The sequence below is a fragment of the Acomys russatus genome, chromosome 21 (assembly GCF_903995435.1).
Source record: "Acomys russatus chromosome 21, mAcoRus1.1, whole genome shotgun sequence".
NCBI lineage: Eukaryota > Metazoa > Chordata > Mammalia > Rodentia > Muridae > Acomys > Acomys russatus.
The window spans coordinates 39,389,586-39,417,487 of record NC_067157.1 but is presented as its reverse complement, the minus strand read 5'-3'; the positions used below and the strand labels follow the sequence as shown (position 1 = coordinate 39,417,487).

Here is a 27,902-nt window from a genome sequence, read left to right as displayed (position 1 = left end):
GGAAACATCAACATAAGATTAGCCTGTAAATCTATTTGTAACTTTCTGAGGGTTGCTAGCAAAGCTTTAGAAAACACTGTAAATAAATATTGGGAAAAAAAGCAAAGAAAAATAAAGATGATCATAGGTGTTAAAAGTCAGTGATTTCTAGAAGATATACCCTCTGTCTAGGTATGTATGAGACAAATCACATGTTCCTTCAAAGGGTGACTTGGAGAGAATCCGGCTTGCCCTTGCTCACTTCCAAGGTTCAGGAAACTTCAGAGTCTACACATCCTAGATCTACTTCTCATGACAGATTCTCCTTCTTTGTCTGTGTGAAAGGACAGTGCAGCCCATCACGTGTACACACATAAGTACCTGCTTGTTTGGATCAGCCATCCAGGCTGCCACAGATGATGAGCGATGCTGACGTGATCTGCACCAGAGAGATACACCTGCTGGAGTAGATGCTGATGAGCTAAAAACACAGAAAGGTGCCAAAGGGATCTACTTCATTGTGAAATGAAGACTTTGCTTACGAATAGATTTTATTAGGCATTTTGGTTGCAAATTGTCACTCTAGGTATAGATGATTTATTCAGAGTACTTTTTAATATAGATGAAGCCGCTCTGGTTTTTCTTGAAAGAAAAAGTCATTTCTCCAGTTGTTGCGGGGTACTAAATGCTTCGTACACATTAGCAGCAAAGTCTTTTACTTGCTCCATCATCAACAGATCCTAGTAAAAATAACAGCACAGTTTGTAAGAGGTTAGATGGAGTGCAATTCATCTCTACAAGCACTGCATCTGTCTTGAAGCACTGTGTACTTAAGAACAAGAAGAAACTGAGGAAAGGGATGTTTTTCTTATACTAAATCGTAGGAAATACTGTTTAGTTTCTTATAGGTAGAAAATATAGCAAATAATTCTTAAATGTGCAGCATATTTTCCGTGAACATATGTACACAAACCATACATAGACACTTTACAGCGAAAGCTCTCACTTCCTGATGGCGAATGGGAAGCTGTGGGTGGAAATGAGCTTTCTTTAAATTAACTTCAGTTAACTGCGTTTCCTTTAAGCAGGACCACAGGCCTCAAACTGCATCGGTGTAAATGAGAGAAGGGAATTTGTGTTCACATAAGCCAGACTCTTTAAAATTTTCCTATGACAGCTGTGGAAGTTATTAGAACTTCCATTACATCTTGCCAGTTTAGAAAGAAGCAGCATTTCTATCTCCTAAATTTAATTTTAAATCTATTTTGAAAACTGTAAAGCCATTTTTCTTTAAAGTGATAGGTGAACATAGAAAAGCGCGCTTCCCATCTGTGCTCATGTTCCTGAGGCGGCTTCTGTACTGGAGGGGTGCAGTGCCTTTCAAGAGTAAACTGAGTCAGTGCTCTCACTAGATGTTTCTGCGTGGTTTTGACACAGGTCTTGCTGTGTAGCCCACACTGGCGCTCCCGCCTCGGCGTCTGAGTATCAGGGTTACAGATGTGTCATCACACCCAGCTGCTGCTTGTGTCATCTTATTGTATATATGAAAAATACATAAATGTCTTAAGCTTACAGATTTTCCATAACTAGAAGCCAGAACACAGGCAGGGCACAGTAACATCCTGAAAGTCCAGGAGTCTGGACACTGACAGAGGAGGATAACACAGTCGTGAACTACTCAGAAAAATAAACGAACAAAAGACCACATTCACCATTAAATGGAATCTACTCTACAAACCCCAACACACCTTTACTAAATCAAGCCTGTTGTTCTCGTGTGGGTATGGAGCTGCCTGCTACATTCATGTGTTCATGCATTCAGTCGACTCTACACCTGACTGGCCTGGTACTTTATAAAAAACATCTGTTCCGAGTGCTCTGAAACCATTTGCATTGTGGGAGTAAGTTACCAGCCTCAGTCTTCATGTGAATGAGTTTCCTGCTGAGTTTTTCGTTGTCCCTGTAGTTTTCTTCTTAATTAAAAAACCACACAGCTTAATGCTACATGGGGTCAATAAGAACATGAACATAAAGACAGATATGTGCCCTAAATTCAGGGACAGTACTATGCTACACTTTTTATCTTGCAATTGATCCTGTGTGGGTTTGAGTTTTCTATTTCCATAGGAATAAAAAAAACTTTCCCCTCAACTTCTTGGACTCTTGAAACCATGACTATAAATTCTGAAGAAGCACTGATTGAAAGCACATTTCTTGAGCAGCTGGGATGAATATCTGAAGCTGAGTAGTACATCAAAGGAGAACACGGGCCAGGTTCATGTCCTGGGTTCCATGTCCAAAGATGTCCAGCCTTCGCCATCATGGATCCATTTGTGTTTGGTAAAGCCCATGGACCCTTATTAAGGTCATGACTACAAATGCAGACAATAAAATTTACTTTTTTGTTTTGTTTTGATTATCAGTTATACAGTTTTAAGTTAAATGCAATACACAAAATTACCTAAGCCTTCAGCTGTGATTGCTGTATGATACTGTGTTGTATTTCTCATGAATCTGTTAAAATGGATGCCCATCAGAGATGCTGGCAGAAGCAGAAAGACTGTGTGAAGCTTGCAGTTCAGTGGCATGCCATCAGCCTCCTTTACTGCTTCTTCTGCAGTGAGAATGGCCAGCTCTTAGGTTTGGGAGGCTTGGCTAGAGAGAACAGAGCAGGGCCACCTGGATGCAAAGGACAATCTAATGACTCAACAGGGGCAGGAAGAAGTGCCACCCTTACTCCTGCACACTCTGCACTGCCCCGAGAGGGTAAAGTCCACATAGAAACCACATTACATTGCTTCAGATGATGACACTAAGAAGACATCACATGTACGTGCAGGCCTTAGGCTCTTTGCATGGCACATCACTGCAGCAGTTTGTTACTAAGGCATACTGTACAACATTTTAAACTTACAATATAGTGCCCACATTTGTCAATGGCTGAAAAAGTATATGGATTCAAAGTCACGCTTTTAATAAAATGCTTTCCTGAATGAATTCCAAAGGGGGTGGGGGTGAGGAGCTGTAAGCAGTTTGGTGGAAACTTTTTGTACCTTATGATTAAGCTTTAGTGAACAGATTATTGATGCAGTACCAACAACTGTTTTATTAGTTATGCAAACACCTTATTTTACCACTTTTTTTTGTAGTTTCTTTCAAACTGAGAATTAGATTGTTAATGGAAAGCACAAAGCTACATAAATTCGGCTAACCCTCAGGATGTGTGTACCGTAGTGCACTAGAGTCAGACAGCACAGGAAAGGTATTGCTGTGAACTTGCTGACAAGCACTGCTACTCCTGTGGACATAATTCCACTCTGAATCTGGCTGCAAGCTCTGTTTTAAATAAATCATCACAGTAGGGGTGGTACTTTTGTTTCAGAAACAACCACAGCATGAACACAGCCTGCTCTCAAGCTTCTCACTTACCTGCACAAAATGACTAGGTGTCTCACTGCAAACTGAATGGATCTGTCCGTTTACTATGGGAATTATCTTAGCTAAAGGCAGGCTGACGCTGGACAGACTGAAAACAAATTACACAGCAGTTATTTTCTGAAATTACACCACGGGCATTTAACATCTTAATTACAAAAGTATACACGTATCATTAAAGAATACTTATACAAATATGCTAATAGAAAACCGAAACATAACTTCTCCATCTAAAAATAACGACTACAGCTGACTTTGTGGGTAAATTTTTCTGGCAATTTTTATACATTTTTATGTTTTTATTTTTTCAACTTAAAACTATCAACCACATTTTTGTTATAAGTGCTTTTTATATTTCTACGTGCCTGTTGTTGTCAACAATTATGGCAATCCTTACGCACTATCATCATGTCACCAGCTTCCTAGAGCCAGCACTGAGGCTCTTGCCCTAGTTTTCTTAATATTTAAGTGTCTGCCTAAACATAGAATTTCCGGGTCAAAGGGTATAAAGTAAAGTCTGCAATATCCATCGCCAGATGCCTCCAGTCTCCTTATCAGTGTGCGAAGTCCTGCACCACTGTGCCTTCTTCCATATCACACAGTGTGTTTTCCTTTCCCTTCTGTCTGCTGACAGGTGGTGATGTCGTGGCTCTGTTCAGTACCTATCATCTGATCAGGTTATCTTCACTAACACTAGACAACACTAATACCAACAAAGCTTTCTTCCAGTCTCCCATGGGATTTCAATGGCATTTTGACTATATTCATAGATTAATTTTAGGAGAAGGATTTAACCTTTTTAGTTTATTTCCTGGGTTTCTAAGTATAAAGCTCTGTGGCTGTCATAAAATATTTTTCCCATTTAAAATGATCTTACATTTCCTAAGTATATACTTATCTTAGGAAATTAAAAGTCAATTAACAATTGATTAGTTGTCTGTCTTAAAGATGAACATAAAAAAATTCAATGGTGTTCCTAAATCCTTGTCTTAAAAATCGGTCTTAGGCTTTTCACACTCATTGAATAAGCAAAAGTACCATGCCTGTCTCTGCCTCCCTGGTGCTGGCATCACAGGCGCCCGCCACCATGCCTAGCTGCTACTGCAATTCTTTACCACCACTTGAGGAATAACTAGGACTTGGCTAAGAACAGGTTACACTGGACAATCATTAATTGGATTATCCTGACGACAGAGTGTATATAAGATTAGTCTTCAGCTGATGATTATTTTTAAGGTTAGATTTATATTGTTTTAAGAGTAAACCTTACTACTCTGAGCAGTCCAAATACTCATCATTAATGACAAAAAATATCCTTTCCTGCATAAAGAAGGGTCCCAGGAACTGGACAAAGAATGCTTTGCTAGGTAGGCCTAGGGTCAGAATTCCATTAGAACCCCATCTGCATTACATACATGCCAGCTACTGTTTCCTCACAATTTAATAGTTGAGTTTATAATTAATCAGCCCTGATTTAGTAATTCACTGTTTTTCAAGTATGATATAAAACCAGATTCTTAAAGAAGAGTCTGACACCAAGGATCTTCCTCTCAAAGTGACAGACACAATAAAGCTACAAGGTAACTTCCAACAACTCGAGTCCATTATGTAGTAGTAGTCAGAACTGACAAATGTACTAATAACTATTACTAGGTATTCCCAATTCTATAGTGACTTAAAATGGAGATATGTAAGCATTTCCGGAGACAATTATTAGAATATAAATGAAATATGAGTATAAAGAAATAGTCATCAAATAAGAATCTACAAGAATGCATGGTTATTACCATGATCAGACCACTGAATTAATATAGGTCAAGAATGGCTACATTATCAGCTTTTTCATTCTAAAGAATTTAAAAATATGAATTTTGACTTAATAAAAAGATAGTTTCACAATGAAAATACTTCACTGTAGTAGCAAAGGTGTGGGGGGAAAATGCAAGTTTTATCATTAAACCCAGAAGGAACGTCTACCAATGAGGTCATCACTAGGTTAGAAGAGTTTAATTTGGTAAAAACTCAGGGTAAAGGTCATCTCCTAAGATTTCTTCTTATCTGGTATAAATAAAGAAGCACAACCACAGCATCACATTTTAAGAACATGTATTCATATTTTACTGTTTTAATATGCCATTTTATTCATTCATATTTTACTGTTTTATATGCCATTTTACCTGTTTATGGAGTTTCCATGTTGTAGGTCCTGTTCAGTGGGCCGAAAGAATTCTGCCATGTTGTCTAGAAGCCGACTGAAGCCTCTGTTCAAACAGGTATTCAAAACTGTACTAAAATCTGGACTAGATGAAATAAGAATTATATTACTTTTTAGATTCCCAGTTTGCGGGAGGGGGGGGGATAAACAAATAGAAATCAAAACCAAACCAACAAGTTCTGTAAGTTCCCTTTGAAATCATTAACATTTCTAGTTACAATTTATTTTTCATAGCATGAAAAGCTGTCAAATTTACCAGTCAGTTTTTCAAAATTAAGCACAAAAATCTGTTGTATTGTTTAACCTGACATGATGTGACTATTCACCAACTATCACAGATTTTTTTCATATTAATATGCATTTTGTACAATGTATTTTTTAAAATGTCAGCTGGCAAGAAGGCGAACAAATCCAGCCACTATAGAAATCAATATGAAGGGTCCTCAAAAACTGAAAGTAGACTCATCCCATGATCCAGCTAGGCGACTCCTGAGTTTTTACCCAAAAGGGTCCAGGTCAACATGTCACAAAGGTGCTTGCACAGTTATATTGACTGAGGCACTATTTACAATGGCTAAGTTATGCAACCAAACCTAGGGGTCCATCAACAGAGGAATGAATACAGAGCATGTGGTAAACATACAGAAGAGCAAATTAAACTCTTCTAATCCAATGATTTCTTCAGAACAGAATACATCTCAGCCATAGATTGAAGTTGTAATGTTTGGAGGAAAGTGGATGCAACTGGATAATCATGTTAAATAAATTAAGCCAGTCTTAGGAAGACAAGTACATCGTGGGTCCCACTTGTGGGTCCTATATTTTAATGGACACTCATAAAACAAAGCTGTCTAGGGGAACAAATAAGACTATTGGTTGGGGAGATGGGTGATAAAGAAGATGGTATCAGAGAAGGGGGAGAGGGGTCATAAGGGAGAGGGCAGCAAGGAATTAGGGTGATAAAGGAGGGGGCAGCAAGGAATGGGGGACATACTCAAAGTATACTGTAAGCCTGCATGAGAAGGGCCATGTAACATACTTTAAAAACAACAGCTCTGCTTCCTTCTGCTTTACACAGGAAATCCTACCTACAGGAGGGGAGTAGATTAAACATTTTCACATAATATTATGTTTAAAATTTGTTCAGCAAACACTAGAAAATGGTCTTATTTAAAATACAGATAACATACCTTTCCAGCATGTCTCTTGTCTCATTGAGAAGTTTAATAGTGGTAATGTCTCTGGGAGAAAGCCCATAGGCCTGTAAAATCAGAAACCTACACTTCAGGGTTTTGCAATATTACAATGAAGGAAATGATCCCATTAAAAACTCAACAGTTTGGAAAAATCTGAATGTCTTTGGTATATACGTGTGTGTGTGTAAACATGTAGGTAACACTTAAAACATGAAGTATACTTAGTAAGGCTTTATTTATTTATTTGGTCTGTTTTGGATGTTTCTAACATCCATAGACAAAGAAAAACAACAGATGTTAAGACTGTCAGGGCTGGAGTGCTGGCTCAGTGGGTAAGAGAACTCACTACACAAGGCTGCAGACTTGGGTGTAAATCCCCAGGGTTCCTGTGAAAACCCAGGTATGGCTCTACATGTCGATAACCCTAGCCCTGAGCAGCAGAGACAAGGGGATCTCAGAACTTGCTGGCCAGACAGGCTAGCCAAAATGTCGCACCCAGGCTCGGTGAGAGCCTATCTCAAGACAGTACAGCGCAGAGCAACAGAGGAAGACATACACTCTCTGCTCCACATGTTTGTGCATTCCTGCATTCGCCTGCACACTTAAGCGGATGCACCACACACCTACACTACACACAGCACAGACCAGCACACTAAACAAGTCTGCTGCTTTTCTCACATCATTGAGAAATTTTACTAGGATATATAAGGTTTTTCTTTTTTCTTTCCTTTCTTTCTTTCTATTCAAACTATTGTGAGGCTCCGCGTGTCCTTTTCATCTTAGTTTTCATGTCTTAATTAAATTCAGTATAACTTGGGTTGCCATTCCTCTCTTCACTCATTCCATTTCTTCACATCCTTTTTACTTTGTTCTACTGTTTTAAATTCTAAAATTCGGAAACTGTCTTTATGGGTTTAGACTTTTAAAATTCTCTTGTTGCATTTCAATGAGATCATATTTTATAATAGTGTGCTAATTTATTTCATTCTGTTTGAAATAGGGTCTCTCTATGGAGCACAGGCCAGCCTGGAACTTACTGATCCTCTTGCCTCCTGAGGGTAGCAGCGTGGTTGGCTCTTTCATTAATTGTGTCTCACCTGTCCTCCTCATCCAGTTTAGCTTTAATGTTTCAACACATAGGACTCCCCTATGGAATACAACCTTTCTTTCTTTCTTTCTTTCTTTCTTTCTTTCTTTCTTTCTTTCTTTCTGTCTTTCTTTCCTTGTTTCTTTCTTGCCTAATCAAGAATGTAGTGTCTCTCAGCACCCAAGCATATCATCATAGAGTCCCTAGGCAAAGAGATGACTCTTGGGTGGTGAAAATGAACATTCTCGTCTATAGGGCCTCCCTGCTAGAGGACAATCTGTGCCAGTTTCTCTAGCTCTACGTTAGAGCTATTATTTTCCAATGGCAAAGAATGAATTAAGTTGAGCCCATAAATAATAATAATAATGTAAAATTCCCACTAATTTGAAAATTAGTTATATAACCTGAATACATAAGCAAAACCCTTTGGCATTTGTATTGTTCTTAATGAGAAACTTCTATAACACCCAATCAGGACATACTAGGGTGCAGTGACACCAGAGCTGTAATCAGAAAAGGCCTTGTCTGCTTCTCAGTTGAGTAGCTAGAGCTTCCTTTACATTGTTGATCGATAGCCATTATACATTCTTTTTTTAAAAAATTTATTTTAATCATGTGTGTGTGTATGTGTGTGTGTATGTGTGTGTGTTCGTGTGCACGTAAGTGCAGGTGTCTGAGAAGGCCAGAAAAGAGAGCTAGCTCTCCTCAAGCTGGACTTTCAGGTGGTGTGAACTACATACATGGAATTCAGACCTTTTCCAAACCTGGTAAGAGCTCCTAAGTGCTGAGCCACTTCTCTAGCCTTAACTATTCTATTTTCCCCTCTTTTTTGTTTTCTAATCTTATTTTTAGATTATAATTACATCATTTTTCCCTTCTTGTGAAAACTTCCAAGTCTTGTCATGTATCCCTCCTGCCTTGTTCTCATTCAAATTCATGGCCTCTTTTTCCTCTGTGGTTACATAACTCTGTGTGTGTGACAAAATATATCACAATAATTAAAGAAAAGAGGTCACGAATTTAAACAAGCTGAATGTAGTCCTAGCTTCATTACATTTTGATTCTACAGCTGGGCCTGGTGGTGCATGCTGCCTTTAATCCCAGCACTTGGGAGGCTGAGGCAGGCAGATCTTTGTGAGTTTGAGGCCAGCTGGTCTACAAAGCGAGTCCAGGACAGCCAAGGCTACACAGAGAACTCTGTCTTGAAAACAAACAAACAAAAAATTGTATCTCCTTTTTATTCACAGAATATATCACAGTGCTTGAAACCTAAGTATGACTCAATAAAAATTTGCTAAACATCTAAGGTTACAAGTGCTATAATAAATTATACTTATTGTTTTTCTAATGAATAAGGCTTTATTTACATAGCTGAAATACAAGACTCAGAAATCTATATTTCAAGAAAGAGTAACAGATTTAAAAATATGGAGTATGAGTTAGAAAATTAGAAATGGTTATGAATTACTTACCTGAGCTGCTAATGGTGTTTCCTCATCTGGCATCATATACTGGCACAGTGAAGACTTGGAGACATCCTTATCAATCCAAGAAGAAGACCTATGCTGCTCAACAAGACTTCTGATTTCTTTTAGTTTTTGCTCCAAGTCCAAAAGGGACAAAGAATGTTTAAGAGAAATACTAGAAATAGAGAAAAGAGAGTCATGAAAATGACACAGCCTCTGTCATAGCACTCACTCCTTTCCTAACAAGCTGGCAGCTGAGACTCTGTTCCATTTGGTCTAACCTAAAGCTAACCTGAAGCTGCTGGACTGGCCTGGACTGGAAGCCAGACACCAGATTAGAGCCATTACTACAGAGCCACAGGAAGCTTTTCACACCGATGTCACAAGAAAAGCCCTGTCATCATTACAGACTGGATTTAGTGTAAGGGGCAGGTAGGCAGATTTTAAAGAAGTATTTTTTTCTTAATCTCATGACTCACATATTTCTAATTTGTTTGGAAATCAATCAATAAACCATAAAATCTGAAAACTACCTCCCAGTATGAGAAGGCTGACACTGATAAAGTGGGTCCATAACAAATACACAGGTTGGGGTCTGTATCAGATTACAGAGAATTTTACAAATTACTGCCCCCAAGTCACCCAATTCACTAGGATGGTTCTATCTTCCCTCCTCCCCTAGTCTGCAGGACGGAGAGTGAGTGTCAGACCTCAAGCATGCAAAGCAAATGCTCTACATCTGCTCATCCCACACCTATTTTTTCCTGTTTTTAAATTTGGAGACAAAATCCACTAAGCTGTCTAGGCAGGCCTTCTCTCTCAGGTAAGCCTTGAACTTGAGATCCCCTGCCTCATCCTCTTGAGTAATTGGGATGACAGAACTGTGCCACCATGACCAGCTCCAACTTTCATGTTATTCACCAGAAGCAGGAAGTCAGAAAGTCAAAGGAAAAATGACATACCATCCTAAAATCCTCTGTACAGCTTGTTTAATGACTGTGACCAATTCTGTAAGTCCTATTAAAGGAAAAACAAAATTAAAAGGAAAACAACTTTGTTCACTAAAAAATTTCCTCAATAAAATAAACAAACATGCTGTAGATTAGCATCTTACCATCTCCAAGGAGGTGTTGAATACTTGATAAATACTGCTGCTGTACATCTGGGGGAGCAAGAACAGTCTGCATAGAATAAAAATGGAGTCAAGGGAGCTTTTAAAGGGAAGCTAAAGCTTTTAAAAGAATACATTCTTTAATGTATCAAAAAAGTCTACTTTGCAAAGGTGTTAGTAATCCTAGCATTTGGGAGGCAGAGGCAACAGATTGCTGTGAGTTCGAAGCCAGCCTGGTCTACAAAGTGACTCCAGGACAGCCAAGGCTACACAGAGAAACCTTGTCTTGGAAAACAAATAAATAAACAAATAAAAACAAAGACAATAATCATAATGCTACAAATTCAGCCATAAATACAAAAGTCCATTTCTCAGAGTGGCTTAAGGGGTGATAGTACTCAGAATACATAATACTCAGTTACCTGCTGAGCCTTTTAAAGTCTCTTACACTTACAGTGCCATTTTTGCCAACTGATGCATTATCCAGGTAAATATATCCGCCAATTATGTTTAACTGGACTCTCAAAAGAACCACCAGCATACACGTGCTGTATACAGCTACAATACTTCTTGTGAAACCTTCAGAGAGAAAAGAAATCCTTTGACATTATTACTAAAACACCAACAAATGTATAAAATCATGACCTAGGCCTCTGACTACTTTTTAACAAGTTGACTTTGCCAAATACAATTGCAAATGGATCAAGCATAAAAATATATTGACTTAAAATATTTTGTATTTAATGTATCTCTTTATAACCTATATAGAAAAATTTATATCTCTCTTTCCTTCCTCCCCAGCCCTTTGTTTTTAGGCAAGGTCTTACTATGTAGCCCAGATAGGATGACAAGCTTAGGATCCTCTTGTTCCTGAGTGTTGCAATTGCGGGCTGGTATCGTTATGCTTGCCTAGGTATGATTTCTCAATTAAAGTACTACCCATAAATACATATTGGGTGGGGGGAATAATATGTTAGAAGCTGGGAAAGGAAAGCAATCTGGGTATGTAACTCTGGTGGTGTATGCATGCTTAGAGTTCATGGGGCCCTGGAGCCATTTCCAGCATGGATGGAGGGATGGCGCAACGTGAAGTGAGATCTGAGTACATTTTATCTTCAGAACTCAGATGCCCAGGGAGTCAGCACAGAGTTGAGGAGGGTGGAGCATAAACTCCCTCTTTCAGTGATAGGTAAAGGTAAAAAAGGCTAGTAGAGACTGAGATGAGGTACAGAGGAAAGGGAAACAGGAGCACTTCACTTCCGACAGCACAACATGGTGTTCAGGGCAGAGACGGGAACACAGGTGTCCACTGTACCAAAAGGCCCCGTGGCTTCAGAAACAGAGATTACTTCCGCTGCCTGTGAAGACTGCTCTGGTAGAGGCAGAGCAGAAACTAGAGTGTAGTATCAAAACTGCGTAGGCGTGAAGAAACGAAGAAAGAGAATTTAGAAAGAGCGTGTTCACGGGGCATGTGAGAAAGGGCAACAGCCAAAAGGAAATACAGGCCACACAAGAAGTTTCGTCTATCTCCCAATAGGAAAACTTAGGCATCACTCAGAAAGCACATTAGCTCAGATGGATGGAAAAACAGGAACGTTTGCTGGCATGAAGTTTTGCCAGGCCTAGGAATGTTCTTTGATTCAAATTTTTATTAGTAATGAAATTTTGTGTATAATATCAAGTTGAAGTTGCTATTTTGGTTGGATAAAAAATTCCTTCAGAATACAGTGTTGAAAATATAATACCTAACATCAGCACATACAGTGTATTACAGTTTTATGCCATGTTAGAACAACAATGTCACCACCATTACCATCACTCATAAGTATTGTCTAGAAACAGACACTGACTTCCTGCTTTATGAATATTTATATATAACCTGACTATTCAATGAGGTTGGAAGAGTCATGTACACACATGTACATACATGGTACAAAAAGTTCCTGTTATAAATAGCTTAAGGATGTGCAGTCACCCAGAATATATAGGCTTACTTATTATCTTTAGATCCTCCCATATTTCCAGCTTGTTTGAAGGCCTAAAGGAAAAAAAATCAGAAAATATGAAAATAATAATCTGTATAATCAAGTATAACTTTGAACTACACAGAACAATGTTCTGTTTTAAAAAGTGAAACAACATACAAATACTGAAGAAACAAAGCCCACAAGGTAACAACAACAAAAACAACAAAAAAAAAAACCCTCAAAAAACAAAAAATAGAAAAAGTGATATTCTTTTAAGCAATGCTAACAGCCACTTTTACTGTGTGCATTCTTCCAATCCTTTGGCCTCTTTACATAGACATATTCATAGACATTGGCATATACATAGACACACTCAGGAAGCCAGGACAAGTTTCTTCCTTCAGCTTATTATCTTGTATATCATCAAGTAGATCCTGTGATCATTCAAAGGCCAGTAATACTTTTTTGTTGCTTTACAGTATCATTATAAGCATATGAATTGACATATATTTGATGTGCATCAAAAATCAACATGGAGGACTACTTAGGTTGTTTTGTTGTTTTGTTTTTGCTTAAGTTGGTTTTTAAATCTTTAAAAGGAAAGTTGTTCTGAGTTGATCCTGTTCTAAGTCTGTTACAGACCTGAAACTATCCATTTCTCTTTTTAGACAGGGTTTCTCTGTGTAGCCCTGGCTGTCCTGAAACTCACTCTGTGGACCAGGCTGTCCTGGAACTCAGAGATCCCCCTGCCTCTGCTTCTTGAATGCTGTGATTAAAGGCTTGCACCACCACCGCTGCCAGACCTTGCACTTTTTTAGAGTACTGGTTCCTGGTGGTGGGAAATCTTGGAGACCACAATCTTTTATTAAAGATGCCCACTGCTTCTGGGTCAGGTATTTCTAATCATTTTCAGTGGGCTCAGCTGGTGCTATGGTTTGGATTACTGCAACTCAGAGGATTGTATATTAAAGGCTTGATAATCACATTGACACAACTGGGAAATAGTAGGACCGTTAAGAGTTGGCGTCTACTGGGAGGTTCTAGGTAGTTAAGGACATGCCTACCAGGAGATCTGTAGACCTGGCCCATCTAGTAGTCTTTGTGTTTCTTGGCCATTAGGTGGCAGCTTGCCCCACTGTGCCTGGCTCACGATTGCCATCAGCACCCAGTGCAATACAACTGCCTGATTTGAACTGGAACTTCAAAACTACAAAACAAAATAACCCCTTTGAAGGCCTTTTATTACAAGGAAAAACCAACTGTTATATATTATTTATATATACACATTCAAATATAAACTATACCACAAGCATATACTGATAATTTAATTCAAAGCCAGTGCTACAGGATTTTAGTTTAACTTTCTTGATCTTATATGCATATTTTATTTTGCTCATACTAGAAATCAGTGATAATAACATAGTTATTATTCTGCTTACCCTTCAGTTCAAGCATAGTAGTCTTAAAATAGTGCAGCACTATAAATAAATACACTATAATAAAAACAAAAATAATAAGTATTTTATATGTGGTGTAGCACTGGACTGTGTGAATGCACTATGTAGATCTAATGCAGAACTTTCCAGAGCAACTGTGTCAAAGGACAAGTACTTTCAATTTGTCATAAATATTTTTATGAAGTGAGTATTATTTAGCAGAGCACAAAGATATAAAATTCAGGCAAATTATCCTTATTATAATGGGACATAAATTTGTGTTTCAACAAAATATAAGCTAAGGGGTTGGAGAGATGGCTAGGAGATTAGGAAAGAAGGCACATCCCTTCTGGAGGGCCTGAGTTGGGTTCTTGGCACCCTCATTCAGTGGCTCACAGTTGCCTGGAACTGGCTCTGGCCTCATTTGATGCCTATGCAGGCACCAGTACTCACGTACACATGCAGATGTAATTACATAATAAAGTAAGCGTGTAGAGTTATTACTGCCACTAAAGCTGAGCCATTATTACAAGATAGGCAATCCCCAGTAGCAATCTGTAAAAGGGAAATCAGAGCACAGGAACTGGAACCATGCTTGTTAAACCTTATTTCATTTGGGGGACTTCGGATAGTGAGAGCAGAGTGAGCAACCTAGGAAGCACTTCTGTATTGACAGTTGTCATGATCAGACTGCACCACAGAGAGTTTTTAAATCTTGACCTGAGGACTGGATGTAGCTCAGCGGTAGAACCTTTGTCTATCATCCATGAGCTTCATGTCTAGGATCACAAAACAAACAGAGCAAAAATGCACACACACACATATTGTCTTCTTTTAAAATCCTGATTTCAAATCATAGAGGGCAGGGAAAGTACTTCCTATGTAGATTCTCTTCAAAGGATTCTTCAAGTAGACATCTACTGCATGTTAAAAACCACTTGACTCTTTAGTGTCACTAAACTAAATATCTACCTAAAACTTAGATTGGTGCTTGCCAAGCATTCTGTTGCTTGTGACGAGCATTTAAGATTCTCTTGCAGATACTCAAGCAGTGAGGGCTCTTTATTGCTGCCACGTACCTGCCAAAACAAGGCTCTCAGACCATTTGTGTAGCCTTATGTTATGAGCAGACAAATTTAAAAAGAAAAGCAACTTGCTTGGCAGGCTATATGAGGCAGAGTTGACTGAAGTCTAATAGAAAGGCGACTGTCAAGTTGTAGGGGCTTGTTAGTTTGCTTTATACAAATGCTTTTCAAAATGGGCACCTACCAACTGCAAAATAGTAGTTACAAAGCAAAAGAAAGGGAAGAAAATTATATTATGGTACTTAAATATAAGCAGTAAGTTAGAAGAACCACAACTCACCTTAAACTCTGGAATTTGAGAAATTTGCCTTTTTGTGTATTGGCTAAAGTTTTTCATATTATTTTTCAAAGGCAATCTTTTTCTAAACTCCCATATTCTCCCTTAGTGTTTGTTTTATTATGGAATTACCACATTTTGAATTGTACCGTGTTTCCCCATTTCCTCTTTTAGCTGTCAATCCAATCAAGTTAAAGGTATTTTATTAGGTTTTTATTTGTGTTTCCTGCTTGCTGGGGAATGAGTTGAGGGCCTTGAGTGTGCTAAGTAGGCGCAGGCTCTACCACTGCACACGCGGGTACTACCTTAATTAGTGAGCATCCTTCTAGGCGTTTAGAACGGAGAGCTTTGTAGGAAACTGGTTTGCTAAGGAAGAGGAAAGCCATCATGCTTATTATAACTGCTATCCCTTTGCTTTTTATAAAAGGCCATCTCAGTCTGTTCTTGTCTCCTAAATAAGACTGAACCCTGGGGCAATTACAATCTATTTGCTTTCTGTCCTCTATTTATGCACATTCAAGTATTAATTTGGTGGTTATGTGATAGAGATTTATTTGTTCATATATATCTTCTTATGCAAAGTAATTTCTAAGCCACATTTTACATTTGTAAAGTAGAGATTAAATTCACTCTACTTCTAAGAATGATGAATTACCTATTACTGGTGCTATATTTGAATCAGATAAAAAATTTTAGCATTAAGTTCATTGTTATTTTGGGAAGTATTCTATGAATAGTAGAAAATATTTCAAAGAGGGTGGGAATGTAGCTCAGTGGCAAAATGTTTCCTCACATGTGTGAGGTCGTGGGTTATAAAAGAAACAAACAAAAATCCCAAAACTGTCACGTTTGTTGCTCAACCTCTCTGAGTAGTACTACATTCTGTTTGCATAATGTAGACGATAACATTTGCCTCACAGAGGTACTGTGAGCATCGGGCAGAGCGTGCATGTGGGGAAGGCGTCTAGCACCAGGAAATAGTACTTCTTTTTCCTTCGCTACTTGAGGCTTATTACAGTCAAGCAAACATTTACTTTCTTAAGGGGTGTAACTTAGCGGTGAGCAAGTACTTAACATGTATAGGCTCCTGGGTTTGGTTCTGCATCAGTGTCTTTCTCTCCTCTCTCTCTCTCCTCTCTCTTTACCCCCTTCTTCTTTCCTTCCAGCTGTAAAATTTACTTAATGTAACCACCACTGCCCATATTTTGCTCATCAAAAGAAGCAGCTGTTCTGGAAGTCTCTTCAAACTAAAACAGAATCATACTAATTTCTAATGGTTATATGCATGCCACATGCCACACATTAGGTCATACATGTGGGTAGTGCTTTCTGAACTGCTGCAGTAACTTTTCAGTATTAGATGTTCATGTTATATTTGCATATCATTTTCTTAGCTACTTATAAATTTATGTGCCTTATCCAAAACACTCTTTTACATTGCTAGCATGATGAGAAGTGTGATATTGAACATAATTTTATTAGCTTTACATTTCTAGTGTAGATACTTATTTATATGTACTCAATAGGTAAACTGTTAAATAATTTAAAAGTGATAGAAAATATTCATATGATTTGCATAATGAGGCAGTTTGAATAAAATTGAATATATATTGATATGTCTTAATTTTTTAAACTGAACTTATGTATTTTAAGTTTTAATTAAAAAAATAAGAAAACAAGGACTTATTAAAAGTATTTAGTTTCCAAGCTGTGATGGCACATGCCTTTAATCCCAGTACTTGGGAGGCAGAGACAGGTAGATCTCTGAGTTTGAGGTGGTCTACAGAATGAGTTCCAGGACAGCAAAGGCTACATAGAGAAGCCCTGTCTCAAACAAACAAACAAAATAAAAAAAACCCTAAAAGTATTTAGTTAGGCTAGTTGTGGTGGTGCATGCCTTCAATTCCAGCACTCAGGGAGGTAGAGGCAGGGGGATCTCTATGAGTTTGAGGCCAGTCTGATCTCAGGACAGCAAAGGCTACACAGAGAAACCTGGTCTTGAAAAACCAAAAAAAAAAGAAAAAGTACTTAGTTTATTCTAGAAACTTTCCAATAAGCCAAAGTACATAAAGTGCTTTTACCTGTTTTTCAACAAAGCTGTAAGACTCTCAGAGTTGAGTTGCTGCATTAAGGCCTCTCTCAGTGTTGGCAGCATGGACAGTACTGTATCACAAACAGAAAATAAAGACACTCACAATCGATATGAACAGAGTCACTGAGATATTAATGTTGTTTTAGGCTATATAATGCTATAGGAACAACTAGCAAGAGGTGAGAACTGTCCAGGGTAGAGAATTCCAATAATTATTATTATTAATGATATAAAACCATTAGATGTTAATAAACCATGCACTTGCTTATGTTATCACAATAATGGTTATTATCAGAGCAATGTAAACAAGGACATGCAGAAGACAGGATGGAAAGAAGTTTTCCTATCAGTTAACAGTGGGGCTCTCTGGACTACGGTTTGTGCACAACTCCTTTTCTTTATTTCTATGCTCTCCAAATTGTCAATGTGAGTTTATTTCTGATATAATGAAAATGACCAAATTTTTATATATTTCTAATTCTAGAAATATGTTACTTATTAAATACTACAAGACCATGTTTATTATATTAAATACAAAAGTGCATTCATCTAAACCTAGAGTGTTCCCAGGTTTCAGTTTGGGTTTTGCTTCTGGCTGTGACAGTATCTATCACTCCCAGGAATAATATGAATATAAAAGGAGATACAGGTTTCTATGGGGGGCGGGAGCATGCACAAGTCACAGGAGCTACTCTGTGTTTCCACAGGTAGCATAAGAAATGCACATAGAAATTAAGAAGGGGTTTATAGAACGAGACACGTAATTATTAAAAAAAGAGAGAGATAAAAAAAAATATACAACCTTCTAGAAGGTAAAGGTTGAGTATGCAACTTTTTTTTTTTGTTTTTTGTTTTCTTTTTTGATTTGGTGAGGGAGACAATTCTTACTTACATAGGACATTTCAGGCTCTGCTCCACATTTACTCTCATCTTGCACACTTTGTAGTGTCAATAAATGTCCTCAACCTGCATGTTTATAGGCTCTCATATTGTTGAGATCATTAGCTAAAGGAGAGGCTCAAATCTGAGTCCCACAGCTCAGTGTATGTGGCATATATGTCTACTCTAAGCAGGGCCCTGAATCTGTAGACTTTGCTCCTATATATTCAAACAGTTGCAGATCAAAAGCCTGTGTCTGTACTGAACATGTACCTACTTTTTTCTTGTTATTATTCTCTATGTTATGTGTAAATTTAACAAGCTTCTCTCCTCTCTCTTCACTAAAGTCACAGACAATAAAGGCAGAGGTCAAAACACAGAAGCAGTCCATATATTATAGCATTCAAGGTGAAGTTAGCTTCTCATGTATGAACACTGGAGTCCTCAGTGCCTCTGGTATATTCACCTAAGATTTCTATGGTAGAAATTTAATCACACTAATTGTAGCCCCCTTGTAAATGCATACCAGGAAGTTAGTTTGTCAAGCTTTTCCGGGAACCTATATTTTACCTCCTGGTGATCATGCTATGCTATTTTTAACTGCCTGCAGGCTGCCATCTGCTGAGGGTTGTGATGGGCATGGCATGTGCCAGGTACATCTCCTAAGAGCAGCAGAATCAGCCGAGCGTGGTGGCGCACGCCTTTAATTCTAGCACTCGGGAGGCAGAGGCAGGCGGATCGCTGTGAGTTCAAGGCCAGCCTGGTCTACAAAGTGAGTCCAGGATGGCCAAGGCTACACAGAGAAACCCTGTCTCGAAAAACCAAAAAAAAAAAAAAAAAAAAAAAGAGCCGCAGAATTAACAACAGATCCCTTCCTATGTTGCATCACTCTCGGCCCATGAGTCCTCAGGTGGGAGCTCCTCTACCAGGGAACTGGGCTTGTAGGCTCCTGTTACCTCGCCCAGCTTTCCTAAGCATCACACGCAGTCTTGGGCTTTTGTTTGTTTAGATACGGTCTCTCTATAGCTGTCCTGAAACATGGCTAAAGAGTCCATGCTGGCCTTGAACACACAAAGAACAATTTGCCACTGCCTCCCGAGTACTGGGATTAAGTATGCAGCACCACGCCTGGCTCAGGTTTTTCTTACCTCAACTTCTTCCTTTCACAAGTGTCCGAGACCTTCCTTAACTATTCCTGCTCCCTCTCTACAGTTCTTCATAGCATTCCCCCACGGAACTGCTCACACATCTCCCTACTGACTCTGGGAGGCCCAGTGTGAAGCAGGGTTTTATCAAAATGAGATGTATTTTGAGATTCCAAGAGTAACCTTTTGCCATTTTATAAAAACTTGAATAATAATCTGAAACAGACTATTCATATTTTCTGAACGTTCACTGAAGCGTCCTCAGTGGCACCAGCATGCTCAAGGCGATTCACAAGTTCACAGTTTGCTAACGGTCTAGGTACAAGCACTTCGTATGCATTATCTCACCATCTTCTCACAAATTACTTTCCCTCTTAAACAGGGACTCTTCTGCTCTAGAACTTGCTATGGAGACCAGGCTGTCATCAAACTTGAAACAATCCTCTTGCCTCAGTATCTCAAGTACTGGCTGGAATGTGGATCAAATTCAGAGCTTTGTGCATGCTTGGCAGGCACTTTCACCAACTGAGCTACACACAAGGTCCCTCACAACTCATCTCTGAAGTAAGTTTCTGAAGGTCATTTTATAGAAAGAGCTAAGGTTTAAGTTAGCTCAAAGAACACAGATAATGCACATCAAACTGGAAAGTAGAGCAGCCCAGCCTCTCCCTAGAGCCTCTTAGTCCTCGCTGTGCACATGCACTGTCATTATGGGCAGTGTCTCTGGCCCGCATTTCACAGAACACAGGCATCTGGCTGGGTCCGATTACTTCAAATATAAAACTCACACATAGCTGTGAGCTTATCTATTCTTTTCATCTTAGCTGCTTGATCTGTAAAATGAGGCAAGTGAGCTAGAAATAAAGTCCTTTCAAATCTAGAGAAAAATTCTACTTGTAAAGCTGAACAAAACACACATATTTCTAGACTAAGTACCCTTGAAAGAAATGTTAGAGAAAAAAAAAAAATAAGTTTAACACACTTAAAAATAAAATAGGCTTCAAATAGATTTGAGAAATATTTTTCAAGGCATTACACCAGTTAGAACCTAACTCCTTGTTTTCTCTAAACATGAGAAGGCTGGTTGTATTGTAGCTTTTTCCCAGGAGGCTTCAGGCTCGGGTAGTTCCATTATTACCATTAGTTACCTGATGAGCAGACGCTATTGTGTAACGTTTGCATCTCACAGTGTCTAGCTGCAAATGTAACAGACTTACGACTTTGCTGTGACCTGCAAGGCCTCATGGGTCAGGCCTATCCCTGCAACTTCTTTTGCTAGCACTCCTCCATTCCTCTCTAGCCCTGGTGCCTGTCCACTGTTTCTCTCATCTCACAGCATGTTCTCATGTGAGGCATGAGCTCTTGTTATTGTCCTGTGAGGTTTTTCTCTACATGCCACCTAATCAGAGGCACGGCCCTCTGAGCACACTCTGCAGAGGATGCCCACTCCTCACAGCAGGTCCACCAGGCTACTTATTTGCTGTCTGTCATCTTTTCACCAGAACTTCTTCCTAACCTCGGGGATCTTACTGGGTCTGCTGTTTACTCTTTCAGTGCCAGGCACTGCGAATGTCTTTCGAATGAATAAAAAAAGAAGAAGAAGAAGGAGGAGGAGGAGGAGGAGGAGGAGGAGGAGAAGAAGAAAATGAGTATTTATAGTTTTAAAAATTTACATTGAAATTATGAATTCCTGTTGAGGGATATCTGGTAGATTTAGGATCCTTTGTCTTTTCTATAAGTTGGAGGTTGAAAATGTGATTATTATAAACCAACACGCATTTTCACATGGAAATACATATATGTCTCTGCTTACCTGTCATATTGCAAGTCCTCTGGTTACTTTCAAAATGGTACTGTCTCCGAGCTTGGGCAATGTATTCTGCAGCTTCTCTTTCTTGTATTTCTCTAATTTTTTTCTGTCCATATTTTCCCAGAATATATACTCCTAAAATCATTTTAAAAAGTAATAATATTAACTAGAGTACTAGAAATTCCAACCAATATTTTAAGCATTTTTAAAAATGAAATTGTAAGGTTTATATTAGGGACAAGCTGACAACAGTTTCTACAAAGCCTTTATTAAAGAATTGAAAAAGGAAAAAAAGGTTGCAGTTTTTATTTATTTATCTATTCCTTTATTTATTTTACATGTATACAATGTATTTTAGTATAGTCAGTAATAAAAGAAGTAAGTGGCAGACAGGAAGCAGAAAGGAATTGAATTTATAAAGTCTGGCAGCACCTGAAGCTTTCCAGCAACAGAGAATTATTTAAATAAATTATGACCTGCTCACATAATGGTATCTTATGTAGCTATTAAAAACCACATTGCTAAATAGTTAATGACTCAAGGAAATATCTTCCTTATACAATTAGATGATAAAATAAAATCTAGGAAGTTTGTATTATAATGGAACAGATAAACAGAAAAGTACACAGATTTAACTTCTAAAGTAAAATAAACTGTGATAATTGTGATTTCCCACTTTTGTTTGCTTTTCTGTATTTTCTTCAATGAACACATTATTTAAAGAGTTCTATAATAAAATATTTAAAAGAATTAAAGAAAGGTATATAGTCAGGAAGACATATATTTATCGACCTATGTATTAGAAAAAATATAATTTATATCATGTAAAAACTACTAACTTAACTGAAAAGGGGAGCAAGAAGACAGCGTCATAACAAAACATGTAAGATATAACAGGGTCCTGTGTTCTAGCACACAAGCATAGATAATATAATACAAATAGGTAATTTTTAAGTCATATCTGAGGTGAGTGACTATCAGTTCTTTCTTTCTTTCTTCTTTCTTTTCTTTCTTTCTTTCTTTCTTTCTTTCTTTCTTTCTTTCTTTCTTTTTCTTTTCTGAAATAGGGTTTCTCTGTATAGCTCTAGCTATCCTGGCGCTCACTCTGTAGATCAGGCTGGCCTCAGACGCACAGAGATCTGCCTTCTTTATTTTGGACAATTCCACATATGTATATAACGCATTGAGATCAAGAGTCACCACTACCCCTGCTACCCACTCTTATTTCCCTCCCATTCTTTCAGATCCACCTATTTTTTTCTCAAGCAGTCCCCCATACCAGATGGCTTGTTTTAATCAGCCATCTCTAATTAGCATCAAATTTGTTTGTTAAACAGTAAAATGGATGCCGGAGCAGAACAGTCAGGAGATTCTCAAGACACTTGATTAGCTGAAACATTGCAGTGCCATCTCTCCTTAGGGGTGGCTTAACCTGGAACCCAGAGGAGTTGCCAGTCAAATGAGTTACAGCAGTGGTAGTTGTTGCTTGTTTCGGGTACATGGTTTTGTCATAGTGCCAACAAAGAACAGAAGTCAACTAGCTTATTGCTCTGTCTTTGATTGCTAATCAATATCTACATGAGCCAGAACTTGATTTCATTATAACCTGGCAGCAAGGGTACAGAGGATTACCCATTTCTCACTTATCTTCACGTTCTGTGTCTCAGAGTACTGACCAAAAAGGCCTCAAGTAATATATGTAACCAAAGTAGCTAGATTTGGTCTCTTTCTCACAGGCAAGGAAAGGTAGCCATCAGGAACGACAAAGCAAACACATTCTAAATTATTTTCACTAAGATAGATGTTGCAGACGATCTAAGATGTTACACATCCTCAGATAGTTCCATAAAACTGTGTGCTAATTCTGGTTGTTGCTACTATGTATATAAATACATGCATTATAATTAAGCTTGAAGAGCAAACAGAAATTTATAAAAGCTGTTTAATGGCTGCCTTTTCTGTAACACCACTGTAGTACAGCCACTATACCGTAAGAATAAGACAGACATGTGGCTCATGCCCATAAATCCAGCTGAGGCAGGAGGATCACCATTTTGAGAGTAGCCTGGGATGTACCATGAGAACCTGTTCCCCTTCCCGCCCTACTAAAATCCGAAGAGAATGAAGAAACTGACTTACGTTGAGCAAAGCGACTCTCCAACAGGCAGTTCTGGTGCAACTAGTTCTGAATGCACTGCTTGGATCTTATCTCTACAACGTATTACTGCATTTACATACACAATGATAACCATCTCTCCTGTTCTATTGCAAAATGAACCACTGATGTGATGCAAGTGCAGTATATTTTAGCTAAGGCTAAGAAGGAAAATGATTTGTTACAGGTTGTGTCCACTCTCCTCTTATGCCATGAATGGATATACCGAAGCTCTAGCGCCTTAGAATGTGAGCTCAACGGGCCTCAAACCAATGTCACCAGGGTCACGATAAGAAGATGAAGCTTAGACATAGGTATGTGCAGAGAGAATACAATGGGAAGGTCCTAGAAGCTCCCTGTGGCTTTGCCACAGTCAATAGTCAGCCGCAGAAGACAAGATGATGAGCATGTGGCACAGACTAGTACAGATCCCTTTCAAGTGCCAGAAGGAATAAACTCTGCAGACACCTTGATGGTGGACTGACTATTAATTTCAAAATTGTAAGACAAACTTCAGTATCTTAAGGTATTCAGTTTGTAGGTCTTTACCATGGAAGCACCAGAGAAGTCACACATGAAATTAGGCTTAAGTCCCAGGCCTGTTGTTTTTCTTTAGTTAGCACTGATATTCCTAATGACAGTCTGGTTCACTTGGGATCAAATATACAACATTCACTAATGTACTTTTTCCAATGTTTCTGTAGGAAATATTAACAAAAGAAAAAACATATATCATTAGCCAGGCTAGACTTCTCAGGGCTGTCTGTGCTTCCCTGGCAGCCTGACTCTTGGACCAGAAAACAGGCAGTGCTGATGGCTCCCGTGCCAGCAAGTGAGCAAAGGACATGGGGCAGGTCACTTACTCTTTCTGGGTATACATATTATTTAAGGGTAAAGTCATAAACTTTTCAATTTCCTCTGTAGCTATAACCTTCTTCATTAGCAATGAAAGTATCTACTAAATTAAGAAAAGTGAAAATGTTTCAATGGTTCCTTTCATGGCCAGTAAAGCAAAATATCTTTTAGCGTTTATATAAATCATTTGTTTTAAAACCACCTCTTAGTCTTGTCTTCCACGATAAAAATTCCTACAGCACAACTATTTTTAGTAACAATTTCAAAATAATCAATCTCAACATTGCTTCCAATCAGGCAGATTCCCCAAGTTTCCATTCTCCCCCCCCCCCCCAGTGATGAGTAGTGACCTTGTCCATGCAAGGCCAGTGCTGTACCACTTGGTGACACCTCCAAGCAAGGTCCTGAGGCATTTGGAACCGTATTCTACTCCTCAAGAAGGAGAATGTGTAGGAGTCTGTAGTTTTCTGAGGCACTTTAAATGGTTTTCATCCATAGTGAAGGCCGAGAAGAACAACACTCAAGATTCTGCACACTCTTCTGTTTGCCTTAACTGAAGAGCTTCTCATCCTTTCCACAGTCAGTCATGTGTGATATCACCCATTAAGTACTTTCTGAAATCCTCCACTGTACATCCAGGTGAGAGTGCAGAATGCCCTTGCCAACATTCTAGTACTGTGGACCTCACAGATCTCTATACCAACTCCAGGATGCCCAAACCATACCCTGAAAACCACTGCTCAAGAGAAAGAACAGAGGAGCCAGACTCATACTTACCGTCTTGCCGGGTTTTCTGTTTTGTTTTGTTTTTCAAACAACTGAGTTATATCTTAAGCCTTACAATTTTTAATCTCTTCGGGTTTTTTTTTTTAAAAGTCATTTATTCGCTCAACATTTGCATAAAAATGCTCTCTAACTATACTGGGCTCTGAATACACAAGGAATAAGAAACCATTTCTGACTTTGTGGAACTCACGCTATTGTCTAGAAAGAATGGATATAAATAAGCAGAAGTAGTACGGAGCATGAAAAGCCTTCCTTACTGTGCCAGTGTGTGTTTTTCCAGCACTAAATATCTAAGTCTTTTGATCACATCTAATAACACCCTACTCAGCTTTCACGTCTGTCAAAATATGGCACTCCTCTTGTGAAATCTTTCCTCATTTTACACAACTTCCTGTTGCTACCTATCAATATGCTCTGTATCCAATCATATCATGGTCTTTCAACAGTACTTCACTTCTTTCTCCATGTAAAAAACAACAAAGAATCCACACAGGCAGGGTGGTAGAGTAAGGCATGATAATGTGCAGTGGGATTTAACAGACTTAGGGCTGAATTCTTACTTCCCTGTTAGTAACTCAAACCCTTGGCAAGTGTCTTAAAGTCTATGGGCTCTAGTTTCTACATTTTTTTTTTTTTTAATTGGCCTCACAGTAACTATCTAGCTGTCACCGCCATTGGCTGGAAAGAGCTTACCATTGTGTTCAACATACAGAGGGTCTTTAACACATGTAAGTGATTAAAAATCTGTAAATTATACCTATTCAATCATATTACCGCCAGCAGCACAATCACACAATAAATGTTGAAATTAAAATAATAAGATAGGAATTTCCTCATAATACAGAAAAATATGAACTCTTTACGAATAAAAACTAGGTATGTTCAACTGCTAGAAAACAACAGTATTTCTATTACACTTCTGAATATTTCCCCTCCCTCTTTTTTTGGGGGGGGTTGTTTGTTTGTTTGTTTGTTTGGAGACAGGGTTTCTCTGTGTAGCCTTGGCTGTCCTGGACTCACATGTAGACCAGGCTGGTCTTGAACTCACAGAGATCCGCCTACTTCTGCTGAGATCAAAGGCCTGCGCCACCACACCCGGCGCCCTCCCTCTTTTTGTCTGTTTGGGTTTTTTTTTTTTGAGACAGGGTCTCACTATGAAGCTCTGGCTGTTCTGAAACTCACTATGTAGACCATCCCTCCAACTCACTGAGATCTGCCTGCCTCTGCTTCTGAGTGCTGGGATTTAATGTGTGTACCACACCCAGCTTTTTCCTTCCTCTTAATCTGCAATTATAAAGCTCACAATAGAATTTCAAAAGAAAATCTATTACTATATCCATATACTCTCTCATTTCTCCCTATTATTATTTTTGATTTGCCATTAGGCATTTCATAAACCTTAAGGGTTAGGCTTTCGCCTCTGAAATTTCTAGAGACAAATTTCTTTCTGTGGGTAAAGCAAAAATTTTTATTTATGTATATTCCCTGACACACACATCTTTATCTCTCATATGTATATTCTGTAGTATTGACACAGTTTAAATATAAAACACATTGTATTTATCAAATATTTCCAAGGATGATTATCAATCATTATCCATTTGTGATATAACTCAGAGAAATACAGAATATGGCTATTGCTTTATCACTGACATAATATTTTCGGTCATAAGTGATATATTTTATAATATATATTTTAGTCTATGAGGATATTTTAGGATAAGAGGATAGTGACAACATTTCTTAAAACCCAAATTTTAAAAATTCTTTTAAAGTTCCCAAGTTTCCTTTTTTTTGTTATTCCAAACCCCAGAATTATAAAGTGTTGTCTTACCAGGACAAAGGGTTTAAAGCAGTGTGTGTGTGCGCGCGCGCGCGCGCGCGTGTGTGTGTGTGTGTGTGTGTGTGTGTGTGTGTGTGTGTGTGTGTGTGTGTATCGCCTGGGATCCAATGCAATAGGCAAGCACTCAACCACAAAACTACAATTCCAGCTTGGATATTTTTATCCTACGTGTTTCCAACTCTTCTCTCAGCCAGTGAATTCAACTATATCACTATAAAATGGGCAATGACTACAACCTTGACCGTCCTGACAACACTGCACAATTTGTATTTTAAAATTGGAGACTAGAAATGGCTTACTTCACCCTTTTCTCCAGTGGACATCTTACCACAGCCTGCTGTTTTCTAGTTAACTTTAAACACCACCTTAAAGTGCAAACTTAAACTAATTGCCCTAGATTATTTCGAAACTCCTGTGAAAGGTTGAAAAGCCAGAGTACTGGAGTTGCCAAAAAGATGAAGAAATATAACAGGAAAGAAAAAGAAAAGACTTGAAAGGTAAAGGCATCTATACAAGGAAAGTGCTTTCAAAAGAAACTTCATTGGGGGTAGGTTCCTGATGGCCGGTGAGGGGAAAAGGAACAGGTGAGAAAGGGGGCAAAGGGCAAAGGGGAGAGAAAGAACCTCAGAGCTTCTCGTTTGAAGGTTGAGCCAATCCCCTCCACACATACTGAGCTAGGATCAGTGGGCCCTGCCTGTTTTAGAAGTCACCTCTGTCATTCTAGTGCCAAAGTCCCCTTCCAAAGAAAAACATGTTGTCACTCACCTCCAAGGACTGTGCCCAAGAAGATGCATTTCTTTTTGTGACGTTTCAGAAAATTCCACATTGATCTCAGCATCTTCAGACCTTGCGTGTGTGGGGGTTGCCTAGGGGAGAGGGGCTGGCTCACCGGGAAACCGTGTCTTCGTCAACCTGACCCGGACCTCCGGCAGTGGCGGTGCTAGGTGCTCTCCAGAAACCACAAACGCTTCTTCGAGCAGAGGCTGAGCGGAGGAAGGGGGCGTGGTCTAGAGAGGAGCAGCAGCGCTTTCTGTCCCCTACGCCGCCGCTTACTGAGCAGGGACGCTTGGGTCCGTCCACAAA

General features: G+C 38.8%; 1 protein-coding gene across 1 annotated transcript; it reads right to left on the bottom strand.

Annotated features, from left to right (window-relative positions):
* Window positions 1-371: 371 nt before the first annotated feature.
* Window positions 372-27,879, bottom strand: Pex3 (peroxisomal biogenesis factor 3). The gene is made up of 12 exons (XM_051164112.1): window positions 27,585-27,879; window positions 21,184-21,315; window positions 17,336-17,417; window positions 12,484-12,527; window positions 10,944-11,068; window positions 10,493-10,559; window positions 10,341-10,395; window positions 9,385-9,553; window positions 6,820-6,890; window positions 5,592-5,714; window positions 3,409-3,505; window positions 372-719 (listed from the first exon to the last, which is right to left on the bottom strand). The coding sequence occupies exons 1-12, from the start codon at window positions 27,655-27,657 to the stop codon at window positions 636-638; spliced, it is 1,122 nt and encodes a 373-aa protein (XP_051020069.1). The 5' UTR covers window positions 27,658-27,879; the 3' UTR covers window positions 372-635.
* Between the last annotated feature and the right edge of the window lie 23 nt (window positions 27,880-27,902).

Coding starts and splice junctions, on each gene's coding strand:
- Pex3 (XM_051164112.1), bottom strand. CDS start 27,657: ATGCTGAGATCAATGTGGAATTTTCTGAAACGTCACAAAAAGAAATGC. Junction 17,418..21,183: donor GAGGACTTGCAATATGACAG/GTAAGCAGAGAC, acceptor TTTGTGATACAG/TACTGTCCATGCTGCCAACA. Junction 10,560..10,943: donor CAGTTGGCAAAAATGGCACT/GTAAGTGTAAGA, acceptor TATTCTATGCAG/ACTGTTCTTGCTCCCCCAGA.